General features: G+C 34.0%; 1 protein-coding gene across 14 annotated transcripts in view; it reads left to right on the top strand.

Moving 5' to 3' along the window:
- RFX3 (regulatory factor X3) overlaps positions 1 to 18941 on the top strand; it is a 296327-nt gene that overhangs the window by 222761 nt on the left and 54625 nt on the right. For all 14 annotated transcript variants that reach the window (XM_037727298.1, XM_017496970.2, XM_037727308.1 and 11 more), the window contains 3 exons: positions 4035 to 4154; positions 15286 to 15407; positions 17142 to 17254. In XM_037727298.1, the coding sequence (XP_037583226.1) occupies positions 4035 to 4154; positions 15286 to 15407; positions 17142 to 17254 (355 nt within the window). The remainder of the gene's footprint in view (positions 1 to 4034; positions 4155 to 15285; positions 15408 to 17141; positions 17255 to 18941) is intronic.

Genomic DNA, 18941 nt, shown 5'->3' with positions numbered 1-18941 from the left:
AAAAAAAAAAAAAAAAAAAAAAAAAAAAAAAAAAAACAAAACAAAACAAAAAAAAAAAAATCCTTTGGTAAACTTGCAAAATATTGTTTAAATTCCTCAGTGATATGTTAGTTCTATTTTACCTCTTATTAGCTCCCACTTTTTTTTCTGCTTTTAGTGTGAAACCATATGTGTGTGGAAGTAAAAAGATTGTATACTTCAGTTGAACTGAAATAATATGAAGAAAAAGCTTCTGGTTTTTCTTTCTTTGGAAATAAATATGAGTGTTTTCAGTAACCAAAATACGATGAAAAGAATACGTAGAACTGTGGAGCTTCATTTTTGTCTTTCCATATTTCTATAAATTATCATAAGTAGCTGGACAGAGGATATGAATGTTTTTAATTTCCTGAATCTTATAGAAATCATATAAAAAGTTAAAATAGAGACACTATACTATATAACATTAGGTGATATATCCTTAATTAGCTATAAAGCACAACTTCAGAGTATTCTAGTAAAAAGTTTCAATCTTAATAAAATAAACACAGCCTTAGTAATTGACTTTATTAAAAATATATACCAAAAAAAGGAGTAAGTGTTACAGGGGAGAAAAGATTGATCTTTTTCTCACTCATCACACAACTCATGACTAGGACCCCTATAACAAAAGATTAACAAGAGAAAAGCATATAATTTGTTTAATATAAGTTTTACATGACAGGGAGCCTTCAGAAATGAAGACCCAAAGAAACAGAGAGAACTGTATGTATTTTATGCAGTCTGATGAAGTAGATAGTTCTGGAGAAACATGATTGGACAGAAAGGGGTATGATGTAATGGTTCTAATCTGAGGGAAAGTCAGCAAGGCCTGTTTTGTTTTTGTTTTTGTTTTGTTTTGTTTTGTTTTGTTTGAGATGGAGTCTCGCTGTGTCACCCAGGTTGGAGTGCAGTGGCCCGATACTGGCTCACTGCAAACTCCACCTCCCAGATTCAAGCAATTCCCCTGCCTCAGCCTCTAAGTAGCCCGGATTATAGAAGCCCCCCCACCACACCCAGTGAATTTTTGTATTTTTAGTAGAGATGGGGTTTCACCATGTTGGCCAGACTGGTCTCAAACTCCTGACTTCAGGTGATCCGCCTGCCTTGGCCTCCCAAAGTACTGAGATTCCAGGTGTGAGCCACCACTCCCAGCCCAGCAGGGCCTGTTTGTTCAGATTTTTCTGCATCTCTGTGTCTTCAAAAATAGAAACATTTTTTTTCTACAAGGTATAGGAGGACCCCTCTGGAATGAGAGTCTCATGACCTGTTTCCAGGGGAAAGTAAGCTACGTTTTATGGCCTGCTTCAGAGGAGAAGCAGTGAGGAGAATTTTTTTCTAGTTTCTGTGGCCCACTTCTGTTATTTCCTCAAATGCCAAGGTGCCATATTTTGGGATAGCATGTCCTAAACCCTTCACTGTGTCAATTTTATGAGATTTACAAGGTCCATATTGTATTCAAAGCATGAATTATTGCTTTCCTGTTGCATTTTAAGTGATTATACATTTTACATTGTTGAAGGTTTAGCTCTTTCATAAATATATTTCCTTCTTTCTATACTTCAAAAGATAGTATATTTTAAAGTGAAGAATATGATTGTTATTCACACTAAAGGAATAGCTTTCATTCCCTTGAGAAAAGCTTTTTGTTTCTATAGTTTTTTTTTTTTTTTCCCCAGAACCACAGAAATCATTATTTGGGGACCTAACCTACTATCTCCTAGCTGATGGCTCTGTAGTTACACATGCCATGCCAATATTTTGAAACTCTGGGCTTTATTCAACATTCTAATAGCTGTATTGTTGTGCTTCTTTTGTTACTGAAAGGGACTTCAATGGGTCCTATTTTGAGGCTCCATTCAAACTTTGAAACACATCTTTAAAATAGAAAGGGACAAAATTGGGGTTGTTTGGTTTTTTGAATGCGTAGAATCTATACTCTGTAAGTACATATTGCAATACTGCAGCTTTTACTTTCTGATGTTCTGGGTTCCTCCCACTCCCCACTATGTAACAATTTATGTCTCCTATTTTTTTTTAATCGTGTGTAGTGTTTGCAATTAGGTTTGTGAGGCAAAGCCTAGAAAAATACGGGGAAAATAAGTACTGTGGAGAAAGTTTAAACAAATGAAGTGTCATGAAGATAGAATTCTAATGTAGAGAAACTGACAATGGTAGGAGTGAGGTACTAGACATTCTTTCTACCATAGAAACTGTTTAGCATTTACATTCTACTCCCAATCCAAGGAACAGAAGGAAAATTAAGATAAATCATGAGGCAAACTAAATCAAATACCCTTTTTAAAGAAAAGCGAACTATATGTAGAAGTGTTATTAATATTGTCCATTAATAAAATAATCTGGTGAAACCACTAAAACCAGAAACAGATCCTTTCTAAAGTGTTTGGACCTAAGTACACAAAAAGTAAATCAAATCACTGTTTTAAACAAAGGCAAATAAATAGGTACCTTTTGTTAGATCCCATCTCCAAATTAAGTTTGTGTAAAGAAGACCATGGAGGAAACTCAGCAAGGACTGTTTTGTTTTTGTTTCTCTCCCCCAACCATTCCCAGTGAAATAAAAAGAACCTCTCCCTCCCAACCCAACTAAAATGCTAATTTGTAGGGAACCAAAAAGAAACTAGGCACCCCATCTGTTTGAGGTATCAAGAGAGACATCATTTTCCTCTGTAGTTTTGTCTTGTAAGTAATGCCTCCTGCTTCCTACCCTACCTCTACTCCCTACTCTCCTCCAGTTTGTATAGAACAATGCCACAGATTGGGTATGTGGTATTTTTGATTTTGCTTATTGCACTGTTCTGCAGTGGATTTTGAGACAAGAAACAACCTCTGCAGGTGGAAGGCCTTTCTTTATGGGCATCACGTTCTTCTATCTGCTTTACTGTGCTGAAAGCATGTAGGTGTTTGGATGCCCTGCTTTTTTTTTTTTTTTTAACTAGCAGTATTATTTATATAATATAATTTTAATGTCTTTTCAAATATATATAAGGTTCATTTAATATGTTTTTAAATCTTGGAAGTACAATTCTGCTCTATTTTTGTAAAAAAATATTTAATCCACACTCTTCTTGCATTTCTTTTTGTAAATGGGAAAAAAAATTGGAAAAAAGCACTGATGTATTGCTATATATAGACTTGTGAAAAACTACTGTTTTCTCCTTGCAAAAATTTACATATTTAAAATGATATTTTTGCAAGAATTTGCAAATTCCATTCAGAGCAAAACTTTATCATTTCTAATAGCGAACATAGGGAAATTATGACATTTTTATTCCAGGTGGGAGTTTGCCATTTTCACAGAGAAATTTCCCCATGTCTGTGTGACACATCTTTTTTAGCCTGCAAAGCTGATACAAATCCATAAAAACAGAAACTAATAAAATGTGTTTTAAAATCAATATATTTAAGGCTTACTTTGTTTTTATGTTTCAGAATATTAAATAAGTCTTCACTACTACATTTTATAACAAACAATAAAGTTATCTTACTTCATCATCACTGAAATAAAAAGAAAAATGTTGAACTTATTCGGGAAAGTGGAATTAAGATTTTTTTCTTTATTCTTTATACACACTTTACAATAAACATGTATTCCATTGACTAATTTTTATTGGCCTGTTATCCTATTAACTAATTTTTACTGGCCAAAAACGTTTTTCCTGTCATTACCCTTCTCAAAGTTAAAATAGAAATTAGAAAATGAAGTGTAATTTGTATGAAACAAATGGACTATTTGACTAATATTTAAGTGAAAGTTTATAAACAAATATTTTTAGTAGGTCCTTCAGCTGATTGATTTAGAATCTTATTTTGATTCTTCCAATTTTATCACCATGAAAACATAAAAGTATTCAGAACAGGTATATCATAAATATGTAACATTAATATACTGCTTTTACGAAATTTTTCCAAGTGTAAAGTTTAATTGACATCCCATGTCATTAATGTTAGGTTGACTGACTTTTGTTTCTAATATTTATTGTTCACTAATGAAGAGGAAACTCCAAGTACCACTACTATGGGATTCGTGTCAAGCCAGATTCCCCTCTTAATCGTCTGCAAGAAGACATGCAGTATATGGCTATGAGACAACAACCCATGCAACAGAAACAAAGGTAGACTTTGGAGTTATCGTTGATATGTCCAAGCTATGTATTTCTTAGTTGTTTGGGTCTCCTTTTTTCTGAACAAATGCCTAAGTACAAAAGAATGTTCTTATTATTGGCATACTTTCACTATGGATAGTTCTTAAATATGATTTAGAATTTCAATAATCCTGCCTGTTTTCCAAATTTTAAAAAATTACTTATCAGTCAGCGTATTTGGCCCCTTTTAAGTTAAGTGTGACATTCCAAACTGTTCAGACAGGGAAATGAAACACAAAACATATGGAGCATACCCAAGCAAATACCACATGGAGAAATTTGTTTCAGTATTCATGAGCTTCTGACTTGCTATTCTGCACATCCCTCAGTCATTCTTTTTGACACAGTATGAATTCTTGCAGAATGTTTGGGACATCTTACATTTGCTTTGAATCCAACTTTCATAGATATAGAATTGCTGATATTAGAGTTCTAAGAGATCTCAAGCATTCCTGAATGAATGGATGGATGATGGATGATGGGTGGACATATGGATGGTTGGATGGATGGATGGATGAATAGAATCATAGATCTTAGAATTGAAAGATATGTCAGTCTAGTCTGGCCTTACAACCTTGTGGCCATCAAAGCATTAAGAGCCTCTGTTTTTCAGATGAGTTCCAGAGACATTAAATGCTTTGCACAAGCCTGTAATAAAGTTGCATAGCCAGGGGCCTTCTAGTCCCATGTGACTTACGTCACAATTTAGAGTAAATTAAAAAAAAATCCTTTCCTCTTTGCCAGCATAGCTCAACCATGACGGCAATTATAATTTTTCTTTTCAAGTGAGCATGCAGAATCAGATAGAGAAAGGAGGCCTCTGCATAGGTCCCAATGTATTGATCTGTAGTGATTAGTTGCCTTGGCCAATCTCCTCATTCATGCTAGTTCAGTCAGGAGCATTAACTCTAAGATAATGTTAGAGAAAAGAATATATCACACAGTAATTTTATACTACTTAGTCAGCCAATATTGATTGAGTCTGTACTGTGTGTTAGGCCCTGCATGCAGAGATAAGACACAGTTCCTATGTGTGAAGAGTTTAGAAATTAGAATGGGAGGCACATGGGGAATTGAAAAAAAATGGAATGCAGTCTAGGAAGTGCTAAAATAAAACTTTGATCAAGGAACTATCACAACACAGAGGAATTTTCAGCAAACTCTGGTAGAAGGGGAGATTGGGAAGTTTCTAGAAAAAGTGCTATTTGAGTAGGAACTTAGAGTAGTCATAAAAAAGAGAAATATTGAAGTAGATGGAAAATACACCTAGGGCTGAAGTCCATGATGTCTTTGGTAAATGGTCCATGATTTATTTAGTTAGGTTGGTATTATGGAAGAAGAATCAAGGAGTGGTTGAGTAGTTTAGTGGGAGATGAGATCTTAAAAGTAGTTTGGATCATATATTAAGGGATTTGCTTGTATATAAAGCTGATAAGTTTGTTCTTTGTGCAGAACATAGCTTTGAAGCTATGTAAGGCTTTGAAGCAAAACAATGAAACTTTGATTTTTTCTAGAGAGATGACTTTTTGATTTTGGGCAAGACATATTTAATGGAAAGAGACTGGAGGTAAGGATACTTGTTAAGTGGTTCTATAACACAGTCATAATATCTAGTGTAAGTGTTCCAGACTGAAGACTCAGTTCAAGATTGGCTATTATATAAAAGGTATCTTAAAGATTTTAGATTTTTTTAATACAGATTCTCAATCTTATTTTTTTAATTGCTGATTCTTATTTTTTGATGTATAGCCAGTGAGAAATAAGAGGGGCTCTGAAAATAAAATAAAATAAATTATAGAATAGTACCTTATAGAGTTGGAGATAGCGTTTGTGTGAATTGCAGTAAGTTGTTACTGTTTTGAGTTATGATTGTTTTTTGTATCTGTTAATGGCAGCACTGATAGCCTTTACTTTCTGGTGTGATTTCTACACTAATGCATAGCAGCACTGCATAGTGGAGATGATGATGATATCAAGAAGAAGAAGGTTTGCTTCATAAATAACATATACTCAAACTTAAATATGAACAAAAACTTAATAAACTGTACCGAATACAGTTGAAGCCTATGATTTGACTGCAAGGAGTTTCCTGTGATTTAACTGCAAGGAATTCTAGCAAGCTTTCATAGAATTAGAAGCCTTCAAGGAACATTCTTTATAAAAAACCTGAGTTACATAAGCAAGGCCCAGGACTTTCTGTGGTCTTCTCATGAAACATATTCTATAAAGATTAGTAAGCCATAAAAACCCCAGCATTCTCAGTACAGTGGTACTTGAGTTTGGAAACAGATAAAAGATGGAAGTATTTAAGAAATGATACAAAAATCTCAGTAGTATTAATAAATTAGGTTTAATTCTTATTTCTTATGAAGTAAGAATATGAAAGAACCAAAGAAATACTGAAACTTCCTTTAATTTGTTGGTTTTTTTTTTTAAAAATGATGCATGTTTAGGATTATAGACAGTTCTTGAAATGGTGTCTTGCTGATTGCAGCGTTAGTGTTGCCAATTGCATGGGCCTCTCTTTAGGGCAGCAGGGGTCTTCTGTTGTCTCTCTGAAGGAATCTGTCCACTGGCAACATTGATAAGCCTTAACTGAAACCAGTTACCCTATTGTACAGAATCATTTAGACAGGAGAGAAGGAGTTTCTTTTCATGGGTGTGGACATAGTCTAATTTAAGAGTATTTGTTGAAAACAATGGAAAAATAACTTTTTAATAATTTAATTTATGGCTTAACTTTTTGGAATGATTTCAGAATTCAAATGATTCTACTGACTGTAGTAAAATTTATATAAAGGGATTGCCAGTCTCTTGTAAAAATACAAATGACATGTGAAATGTTTTAAGTATAAAATAACAGATATTTCAAAATATTCACATTATTTGAGTACTTCAAAGTTTATTGAATGCATCCATGTGTGCTTATCTTTTATAATGTAAATTTATGTTTTATATGTTCTTATAGTGAAGAAATGCAAGTGTATACAGTGATTATTTTGTTCTTTAAATTTAAGTTTTAGAGCTCAATTTTTACATTATTCTCATGAATTTGGAATTATACTCAAGTGATAATAATGAGTATTGTTTTTATATAGCTCACAATTTCTTGAGCTTTTTTATATAAAGTGTCACTTGAAGGTTTGATAAGGTGGTAGAGGAAATCTCCATTTATCTATGAACCCGATTCCCAGCAATACCACTGTATGGAACATAGTCATGAGTCTGAACATAAATGTAAACAACTTCTGATTGGAAAGCAGTTGTCACAGAGCCTACAGTTTCACTTAGTTGAAAAGATAAAGCCATTCTCAAACCATTTTACCTAAAATAAAGGAGATTGGAGCCCCCTTGATTCACAGGCAGTTATGAACTATGACAGCTGGCAGGAAGAAATAAAAGTAGACAGCGTCTTCTATTTACTTTAAAGTTACTCAATACAGCAGTTTGTGGACACTCAATGGAGGGGCACATGGACCTACGTACTCCAGTAAATACTTCAAATATCACTCTAGTGACTAAAATGTAGTCTAACACAATGTAGTAACTGCTTTGCATGTTTATGGCATTATAGGCAATCAAGGAGAGGTAAAATATCATGGTTAAGGAGACGGAAAACCTTCTATTGAAAATACTTCATATGAAAATAATGTTTTTGCACTGATATGAGGTAGTCTTCAGTTTTTGACAAAATTCACTCGTGGACTAATTTATTTACCCTAATTTGGATAATAAATAAGGTTATTATAGAGCAAAAAGGAGATCAGTAATTTCCATCTCTCCAAACTAAGTAAAAATGTTTGCTGCGGTTTAGTTTCAATACATAAAAGAAGTATGTAGAAGGCCGGGCGCAGTGGCTCAAGCCTGTAATCCCAACACTTTGGGAGGCCGAGGCAGGTGGATCACGAGGTCAAGAGATCGAGACCATCCTTGTCAACAAGGTGAAACCTCGTCTCTACTAAAAATACAAAAATTAGCTGGGCATGATGGTGCATGCCTGTAGTCCCAGCTACTCGGGAGGCTGAGGCCGGAGAATTGCTTGAACCCAGGAGGCGGAGGTTGCGGTGAGCCGAGATGGTGCCATTGCACTCCAGCCTGGGCAACAACAGCAAAACTCCGTCTCAAAAAAAAAAAGAAGTATGTAGAAAGTGTTGGCACGTGGATTTTAGGTATTTTTCCAGATTCCAGTAGTAAAAGCCAAATGCTTTTGATAATGTGCTTGGCTGTGTTTAATCCCAGTAGCCATTCTCAAAATATTAAATAACCATTTACCATTTCTTCAACAAATACTTATCAATTGTTATTTGCATGCAGAATCTGTCAATTACATCTAGAAGATATAACACAGAATCATAGAATGTTAGAAATGGAAGAAAGATTACCTAGTCCACCTCATCTTCTTGATGAGAAACCTGAAGTCCATAAGGTTAAATAACTTATTCACAGTCATATAGCAAACAGGATTAGAACTCTTGTCTTTATTCTCAGGAGAATTCCACCCTCAAAGAGGTAAGATAACCCAAGCAGAGACACACACACACACACACACACCCCCACACACACACACCCCAAAATATTTGCATCTGAAATAAAGGGAGAAATCACATTTTAATGATTGTGTTTCAAGTAACTGAGGAAATGTGCCACCTCCTGCCTCTTTGCGTGGTCTCTTCACAGCAATTAAATTATTTGAAAGAATGAACCTTTCTTTCACAGAATGTGAAATAAGAATATTACTAAGAAGAATTCTGTAAACCTTTCTTTCACAGAATGTGAAATAAGAATATCACTAAGAAGAGGTCATTTGGAAACGTGGTACAGCAAAGCTACTTTTGCTTTGGCTATAGATAGATGTAAAAGCATGCGCGTTCTTTTAGGAGTGAGAAAGGAATTTTAAGAACTTTTATCATTAGATGGCCTTTCTTTATATAGAGTTCATAGACTAGTTAAACGAACCCTGTATTTAGAATTGGAAAATGGGCTTTGAGTACAGGCTACATGGGCACTTCTACAGAGTGTATGACTTAACCTCACTGGGTCTCAGTTTCTTCATCTACAAAATAGAAATTCTTAATAGACTATTTCACAGATGATTTTAAAGTTCAAGTGAAATAAACTATCTGAAAGGTTTTACAATAACTGGAAATGTTCAAGTGTTAGATAATTATTATTGGGATCATTATTATGCAGTAAGCACTAAAGAAAAATATCTTTCTTAAGGAATATTTAGTGTTTTGGAGGAGAAGGAAGCCTAGCAATTGGTCAGGTTGGGCTTCCATTTCTCTATACCTCTAGGCTAGTAGTTTCTAACTTTGATTGATGTTAATAGTTTATGATTCCTTTCCTACACATTAATTCCCTGGGATCATTACAGAGTTAAGCACCTAGAGCTGGTAAATAGATCTGAAGCAGCTGAGGGAGGCAGGAGTCTTTAGTGAGAAAATAATTGTGCCTGCATATTTGGCTTTTGGAGACAACTAAGGAATGTTGGCATTAAGATATTTAATGTTCACTATGCCACTGCACTAGTCCCTGATTTAATGATCACCTTTCCCATTGAAAAGAGGAGAAACATAAATGATCACAACTCAATAACTACCAAACTGTAGTAATTCATGTAAAGTTTGTTAATAATAACAGTCACCACTTGCTCTCATGAGTAGTATTTATTGAACATTTAAAATGTTTTTCAGTAAACATATTACATGCAAAATCTCATTTGGCAATTATATTGTTATTTACTGATAAGGAAACTGAGGGACCCTTAATTTTGCTGTATTCAAGAAGCTCACTAATTTTTTTTTCTTAGAGCAAGCCTCAGATGCCTTTTGTTGCTGTTGTTGTTGTTGTCGTTTATCTTTTGGCATCCAATGGAGCCAGATTGTCATTCTCTAAATAAAGAAGGTGGGAAAGGATAAGAGAAGGGGCCAACCGTAGATAAAAGAAGTGTCATGCATACTTGTAGCAAGAATATATCAGTTCTATTTAGCTAACCATAAACCACGTATGCTTAGAGGACTCAATGCAGAAATTCATGAGATCAGAGAATCATGTCTATCTCTTTCAGCACTGCATCCTCAGCACCTGGGAGAGCTCTAAGCACATTGTCAGTGCTCTCTAAATATTTGTTAAATGAGTGAATGACCCATAACTCCGATTTTCACCAGCAGCTTCGACCTCCTCCTTTACCTGCTGCAGTTAACATATACCCCATTTCAATTTAATTTTTTCCACTTCTTCTTGCCCAATTATAGATGTAAAGCTAATGAAGAGACAAATACTCACAGAGCCACTAACAAGAATTGAAGAGATGGAATACCTATCATTAACCAATAGGGTTGATGATAAAAATAATTTAAATGTATTATCAATATATTCAGTGTGACTTCAAAGGTAGTTACTATTCTAAAAGAATGGAACTCTTCATATTTACTATTTTCTTCTGATCCATTAGTGTGTATACCACTTGGTTCATTTCAGACATCAAGTCATCTAAAGACTTTGTGGGACAGTTTTTTCCAAAGAAGATTACAAAATTTCAGTAGAAAATTCGAGCCTCCTGCCCTTGTTCTGAGCTCAGTATTTCAATTTATTCATGCAAATAAAATGATTATATACTTTCTGAAGTTACAAACATAATGATGACTTTTTGCCTATACAGTTTATATTTTGTGTTTTGCATGTGCATTTTTATCAGCCACCTTGAAAGGATTTTCCAAATGTTTCATTTAATCTGTTGAAAATCCTTCCACCTGGTGCTGTCAGTTGAATGTAATGGTAAATATATACCATTCTTTGCCTTCCATTGGACTGTTTTAGTGCCCATATGTGTGGGATTGACAGAACATTACTTTTACAGTAGAGTTACAACTGTCCACGTCCTAAATAGCAGCTATGACTAACTCCATGGGGGAAGATTCCTAATTATTTACTAAGTTTTCTGTGTTAGTGACAGGTTTTATGCATACAGTCAGCTATTAGAGCGTTAGAGTTTCTTTTATTTCTTAATCATTAACAACTTTAGCACTGATTGCCCATGGAGTTGCAAGCTGTTAAAATTATCATTTGCCTCTTACTAATTTTGAAACCAAGAGCTGTTCCTTTATTTGATGAAGCATAGGTCTTTCTCAGAGCATACACAATGCAAGAGTACTAAGAGTTTACCCTGGGAAAACCAAATCTGAACGTAATTAATTTGCAAAGTAAATGGAAGTAAAGGGAGGAAATACTCTTAAATATTAATAAATTTAGTATTTTTTTTTTGAGACGAAGTTTCGCTCTTGTTACCCAGGCTGGAGTGCAATGGCGCGATCTCAGCTCACTGCAACCTCCGCCTCCGGGGTTCAGGCAATTCTCCTGTCTCAGCCTCCTGAGTAGCTGGGATTACAGGCATGCGCCACCATGCCCAGCTAATTTTTTGTATTTTTAGTAGAGACGGGGTTTCACCATGTTGACCAGGATGGTCTCGATCTCTTGACCTCGTGATCCACCCGCCTCGGCCTCCCAGAGTGCTGGGATTACAGTTGTGAGCCACCGCGCCCTGCCCAAGTTTAGTATTTTTAAAGGATTCAACAGAAAGCATTTTTTGTTTGGCTTTTTTTCAATAGAAAGCTTTCTTGGGTTTTTTATTTATTATTCTCCAAATATGGTAGATTTGATAAAGTTTATGGTGATTATTTTATGAAGAGTGTAGAGAGTCAGAAAATCTACAAGTCATGTTTTAGTGCTAAAATATCAGTTAAAATTCAACAGATTAACATAATATAGAATTATTATGTAAGCCAATAAAATATAAAAGGCATCTTGGAAATATTATATTTATACCCAGCCTTTTAAAAACCATGTGCCTATAGCAGCCTACCCATCATATAGTATGTGCTCAATAAATATTTTTTAAATGGATTTGATATGTATTGATGATGATATGATAAAATCAAACATGTTACCTTAAACATTCATTCATGTAAATGTATTTATTGTACATTCCAAATATAGTTTGTTGGAAAATATACGAATTGATGACTTATTTTGTCTAAAATGACGTTTTTCGAATATTAATTGATGTATATCTATAACATTGAGCTAAAGGAATCTATTTGGGACCAAGAGGCTCCTGTGGAGTAGGGCTGTACTAGATACTTAAGAAATATCTCAGAAATGTGTTAGAATAACCAGTTCCTAAGCCCCATTCCCAAATATTTTGGGGGTGGATCCAGGGTGAGCCTATGCATCTGAAGTTTTTGAAAAGCTACCCAGATATTGATATGCACTTAGATTTTAAAACCAGTGATGATAATCTACAACCACTGCTTCCAAGAAGAATCAGTTGCTTCCCATATTTGTTTAGCCTATTTTTAATGTGATTGTTCTTGACTTCTGTTAAACTTCCTCCTTCTTTGGGAAGACACAAACTTCTGAGGTGAGGGGAGGGATAGGATATTTTCCTTAGTTAGGCTACCAGAAAAATGAGAATCTAGGCTTTCTCAGTCCAGTATTTCTGATTTCTGGGGATTTTTTTTCTAAGTTCCAATCCATTGCCAGACAGTACATTGTGGATATATCACAACATGATTCATTACTTCAAGCTGGAAAAGCAAAAGTTAGCACTACCTGGAAGCTCTCCAGAATTTACCAGCTTACCTCCTTTTTTCCTCTAAAAGTTGATCTTGATGCATTTTTCACCTCCCACATAATATAGTTTACTTCTAATTAGTGTTTCCCACTCAGCATCATGAACTATAATCATACATTAATTATAATGCATCATGATTTTGATTTCTTATTAAAAACAAAATCTCTCCTTCCATTAGGAGCTTCCATTTGCAATACTAACAGCTGTCTCCATCTTCCTAAGGAAGCAGACAATTTTGCTTGTAGGCTATAGGCTTCGAAGCATTGTGTGCAGTTAGATTGTGATGTAACATCTGTCTTTTGAAAACTTACAGTCTAAGTGAAATATAAATCATTTTCTTTTATGGTTAAATTCCACTTGCCCTTGATATTTGTGCCTGTTAAACATCTGTAGTATGTTAAATAATCTGTAGGACAAAGAAATGTGACAAAGCATAGCTGGCAAAGTCTCATAATAACTTTATAATCCTGTATTAAAAGTTAATGTAATTGAAGTATATTGGAATTATTTTCATTTTTTCCTTCTCCAGGGAAAATATTAATAACTCAAATTCCTTTAAACACTTTTGTTTAAGCTCTGTGAGTCCCAAACTCTGTTAACTTAAATGAAGAAACGTGGTTAAACAATTTTAGGCTATTTTATTAATGAGATACAATTCCATAGCTGAAAAAGGGAAGCTAAAATCAACTGAAACTTGGAATCGATCAATAAGGACAAGAAATTTCCCTTAACAAAATAAAGTTAAAATCATTCAAGTCTACTACAACAGAATGGTTAGCAACTGCTCTCCCATGCATGTACACAAAGTACTTGCCTCATGAAGTTTCTTTGCTTCTCTAAGTTGATTCTTTAAGGAGGAAAAAAATCAGAAAATCATAAAATTTTTTATAAACAAGACTTATAGCACATGACAACACTAACTCTTCTATTATCTTTGGATATGGCCCCAGTTGAAAAGTACCTCCCAGAAGGTTTTTCCATTAAATAAAAGATTAGTCCTGAGTTCTTTTCTCTTGTTAGAAAACAGCAGTCAATATTTTGGTAATGAGGAGTCATCACTAAAATTATAATCATAAGGATGAAGAGTGCTGTACCATTTTCCAGTCTCTTCACTCTCTGACTTTATTTTTGTTTTTTGTATGTATTTGTAAGATACTGTCACATAAGAAATAAATATAAATGTCATTATGAGAGATTTGGCAATTTTCTTGAAAATTTCATTTATCTAAGTTGTAACTGATAACATCCAAAATTGATTCATTTCCTAAGGCAATCTCAGCATTAGTTTGTTTGATGTTCTACCAGCTTCAGTCATTTTATGTCTGTTGTCAGCATGCAGGCACCTTTGAGTATGTCCTGTTCACATTTTAGGGGCATTGTTATTCATAGTAACTTCATATTAACGATGCAGTTGAATTATAGTGTCAATATAGCGTCAAGTATCTGGATGGTGAGAATATTAATTTATTTTGTTTATAAACATGATTAGAAATAGGGGAAAAAAGAATGGAAGGACAGCATAATGTGACTGTTATTTCTAGATAGTAAGTTTACTATAGATTTTAATTTTTTTCTTATGCTTTTCTGTTATTTCCAAATTTCTAAAATAAAGAAAAATAAGTGGAATCAGAGAAAAAGAAGAAATTATACTTGCTGCTTGCTTATTTTGTTTTTGCTTTTTCTAGGAGAATTTGCTAGGCTTTTTTTTTTTTTTTTTTTGATGTGATATTTCTTTTCCAAGCCATGTATCTTCTTCCCCATGCCACTGAAGCACATTTTTTCTATTTTAGCTGTATGGAAAGTACATGAGTTTGTATGACTAGGACCTAACGATACATAACTTTAGCTGACTTTGATTCTTTATTTTAATTTGATAAACTCCATTCTTGGCTATATTTTGCTACAAACTGATGCTTATGGCCTTTGTATTTGAGGATGTTGATAAGTGTCATGGAGATAAATGTGTTGAGATGCACCAAAGGTTTTAGGAGATATGAAAAACAACACAATAGGATTTGTAGACTGATCACGTTTTTGAGATATTGACTGATTGAAAGCCATTCATCAACATTTCTCAGGCCTGAGCTCCTAGATCATTGTTCAGATAAAAGTTGTAATATATCCATTGGCCATTAAAAGTTACTTTCAAGCTGTGTATTAAAACTTAATCACGGACATCTTCGCTGCTGCTGTCCAAAGAAATACCTTATAATTCTTTCATTCTTAGGTAAATTTCTGGATTTCCATAAATGGGCCCCCTTCATGCACCCCTTCAACCCCTTCTTTCTTTTAATGATTGAAAAAAAATCTGCATCCTAACTTTATGAAACTATCAAGGAAAAAAATCCTACAACCATCATGAGATATTAAAGAATATAGAATAAAATTGAATGCTTTGGGAGTTTCGGGTAGTACAAAAAAGCAAGGAATAATTTGGTTTATTTGTTTTTTTCCATCTAATATTTTTAGGTACAAGCCTATGCAGAAAGTGGATGGGGTTGCAGATGGTTTCACAGGAAGTGGTCAACAGACAGGCACATCTGTTGAGCAAACTGTAATTGCCCAAAGCCAACATCATCAACAGTTTTTAGGTATGTTAAGGTGTAATGCATATTAGTTGCTACTAGGATTTTGAAAAGAGAACAATGGTAGTCTTTTCTCCAAGTGCAATGTCTATTATAGATGTCAATGACATAGAAAGATTTTTTTTTGGTGCCAAAATTATGCACATCATATGTATAATAGTCCTAGTTTCTCTTTGCCTTTCATGTTTATTAGAGATTATTTTTAAGAATATTGAGCTATATAGGACTTTTATGCATATGAATTAGACTCATTGCTATGAAATTGTTTTCCGCAATTTGTATTAATCAGCTTTTATTGTCAAAATTATGCTTTTTACTTTCAGTAGTAACTTCAAGTGCCAAAAGGAATTCTCATTTCCTATGTATAAAGTTACATACCCACAGGCTCAGATTAGAAAAAAAAAAATTATTGTAAACTTTTAAAAAGTAATTTCTGCTTTTAAATTAATCACAGCATTTTCTATTTTTATGATTTATAGATGGTTTACATGTTTCTTGTTATTGAAAGAGTTAGGAAAAGGAACTCGCATATTTTTGCCATAGCCAAAGGGGCAAAACAAAAATGGCACTTTAATTTAATTGACAACTCTTCTAGAGATGAACAAGCATATTTTCCATATAACAGATCAAGATAAGTAGAAGCTATCAGAGAGTGACTGTGTGTATGTGTCTGTGTGTGTGTATATGTGTTTATGTGCACTTTCTGAGAAAGACAACTAAAATAGACTCTCAGGTTGGAATAGTTACTAAAGTTGAAAACATCATAGCAGCATTTCTCAGACTGAAGTCCTCGGGTTATTTTTTGTGTACCCTTGGTCATTCAACAGGAATCTTATTTTGTGATTTCATTTCAATTATCATCTTAAAAACTAAGCATATTGTGGATTACCTAGAAAACTAGAACTAGAACTACTGTTCTCCAATTTTAGTGTCTATATTTGTACCTGGATTTATGATAAGACAGGCACCAAAATGTCTTACATTAATTGTCCAGAGCTAATAAGAAAAGAACAGAGAGAGACTTACTATGTAAATTACGCCTCTCTCTCCAGGGAAGCCTAAATCATGTCCCTGTATTCTGTGTGGAGGAAAGTTTCATATTCATTTGTACATAGACAAGTAATGGAAGAAGCAGCCAGCATAAAGCACATGTTGTTATAGACCTGCCAGACCCAAAAGATCCTGTGCTGCAGCAGTCAATACTGATCCTTTTGCAAGAGATAAGTTAGTTACAGGACAGGAGCATCATCCATCACATCAAATTAATGTTATTAAGTTTTATGTTATTTTTGTAGTTTTCTTTCTATTTACTTTGTAGTTCTTTTGGTTTATGACTCTATAACAGTTATGAACATAATGGGTTTAAAGCTAGATTTTTTTAGTAATGAAGTAACATAATAAAAATATTTAAAATAGGTACTAGCAAGCTTGAGATATTTTTCATTTAATGGGGGCCTTGCGTTGAGAGACACTGTGATATGCAGTATGCTATTTGCGTATAATTGTAGTGCAAATTTTGTTTCTAGAAAATTCTTAAGAGTGTTCGCTCTATTTTTATATTTTGTGCTGATGATTGTGCTACATTTTGCTTGTAAAATATTAATATAAAAAGTCCTTGCTCTCTGGACCTCTGACCATTAAAATTTGTTTTTCTTTTTGGTCTTCTTAAATTTTTCCTCATTAATCTGTAATTGGCACCATCCACAATAGCATTTTTCTGTTCTGTTGTCATGGTAACAGATGCATCTCGAGCACTTCCAGAGTTTGGAGAAGTTGAAATCTCTTCTTTGCCAGATGGTACTACCTTTGAGGATATCAAGTCACTGCAGAGTCTTTATCGAGAGCACTGTGAGGTAAGTCTTTTCAAATGTAGTATGAACACATGCTTGGTTTTGCCAGACAACTTGCTAAAATAAAATAATCAAGCTTATTCCTAAAGGAGAGATGAACTTAACACTAATTCTTTTGAGCATATCTTTTAGCACTAACAAATTCATTTTTCTTCTTTCTTGTCTCAGAGTGGAGAGATGAGGAATGCAGAAAAGTGGGAATAAATTTTATTCTCTATTTATTAAGCCTATCTTAATATGAATCCTTTGATACAGCAATTCCACTTCTAGGTATTTGTCCTACAAAAATACTTACATATGGGTAGGAAGGCAAGTGTACAAGGGAATTTGTTGCATTATTATTTTTAATGCAAAAGATTGGTTATAATTTCTTTATCTAATAGGGAGATGGCTGTAGAATACTATACAGCCATCAAAAAGAGTAGGCAACTCTATAAACATACTAAAATGGATCACTTCGAGATTTAAAGTTAAAGGAAAAAGCAAATGCAGAAAAATATGTATATTTTCACTTGAGTGAAAAGTGTGTATGTGTGTATACAGGTATTAAAAACTAGTTTGTTGTTACTGGGGGTTTTGTTTGTTTTTTTAAGGAAACCAGAATGTATCCATTTTAAGCTGTCCTTCCCTGTAGTTACCTTGTCTTGTTGCATTATCCATTTAATTTATCATTATTGCTGACAATAAATGTTTTTTGAAGGAAAAAAATATGTGTGTGTGTGTGTGTGTGTGTGTATCCAGAAGGAAGAACAAGAAAATGTTCACAGTGGTTGCCTTTGTGAAGGAAACTGGGTGACTGGGAGAGTTAGAGGAGAGAGACTCCATTTTTCAACAGACCTTTTTTATCTTTTGCATTTTATATCACAAGTATATATTTCTATTAAAAATAATTTCTGGAAATGTTTAATAAAGCACCTTAGGTGTTCTTTCCATGGATCATTGAGGCTCCAGTTTTGTTTGTTTCACTTTTGTGGTTAATTAGGGTTTCTTTTGGTGTTTTCTAACCCTGCTCCTACTCTCATTCTGAGTCTGCCATATCAGAGGTTGGCTTCATTGACCGGAAGGTGAGCTGTCTCCATGCCAGCATATTAATGTACTACAGCTCACCTGGTAAATAGAGGATGGGATAATGGATTATAGTAAGAGTTTTCTTGAGTGCTTCTCCTTTTGAAAGAAGAGTCTATTTAGAATTCAATTAGCTTTATTCCAGGGATATTTGTGATCTACTTAGGGGTAAAAAATGATCCTTTGGATTTCCTGGGCAGTCCTCCTGACTGCTGACAATGCGGTATGCGCTAAGAAGTCTTATAGCATTAACAGATATTTTCCCCCACTCCAGAAATAAGAATTGCTAGAGAAAATCTGAGTGTTTGTCAAGGGTACTAGATTATTAACAACCAAGGGTAGGTTCTTTTCTTATTAACGTAGCATGTGCCAGATGTGTTCTTCAGCATTTCTTGGAATGATGAAAGCACTTAATATTCATTTTCCTTTGACTACTATACTTTTACCCATGTTAGAGAATTTCTAGATTTTCCTTATATATATAGAAAAAAATTTCTTTCTATATCTGTCATCTTATTCAGTAAAGATTTGTATAAAGATTCTCTAAACAATTTCTCACTCCTGTGTGTTCAAGTGAACTTTGCTTTAACCAAACCAGCCTATATGTATTTTTTTTTTTTTTTTT

The sequence above is a fragment of the Cebus imitator genome, unplaced genomic scaffold (assembly GCF_001604975.1).
Source record: "Cebus imitator isolate Cc_AM_T3 unplaced genomic scaffold, Cebus_imitator-1.0 Scaffold227, whole genome shotgun sequence".
In the NCBI taxonomy this organism is placed as follows: domain Eukaryota; kingdom Metazoa; phylum Chordata; class Mammalia; order Primates; family Cebidae; genus Cebus; species Cebus imitator.
This window is presented reverse-complemented; position numbering and strand designations above follow the sequence as displayed.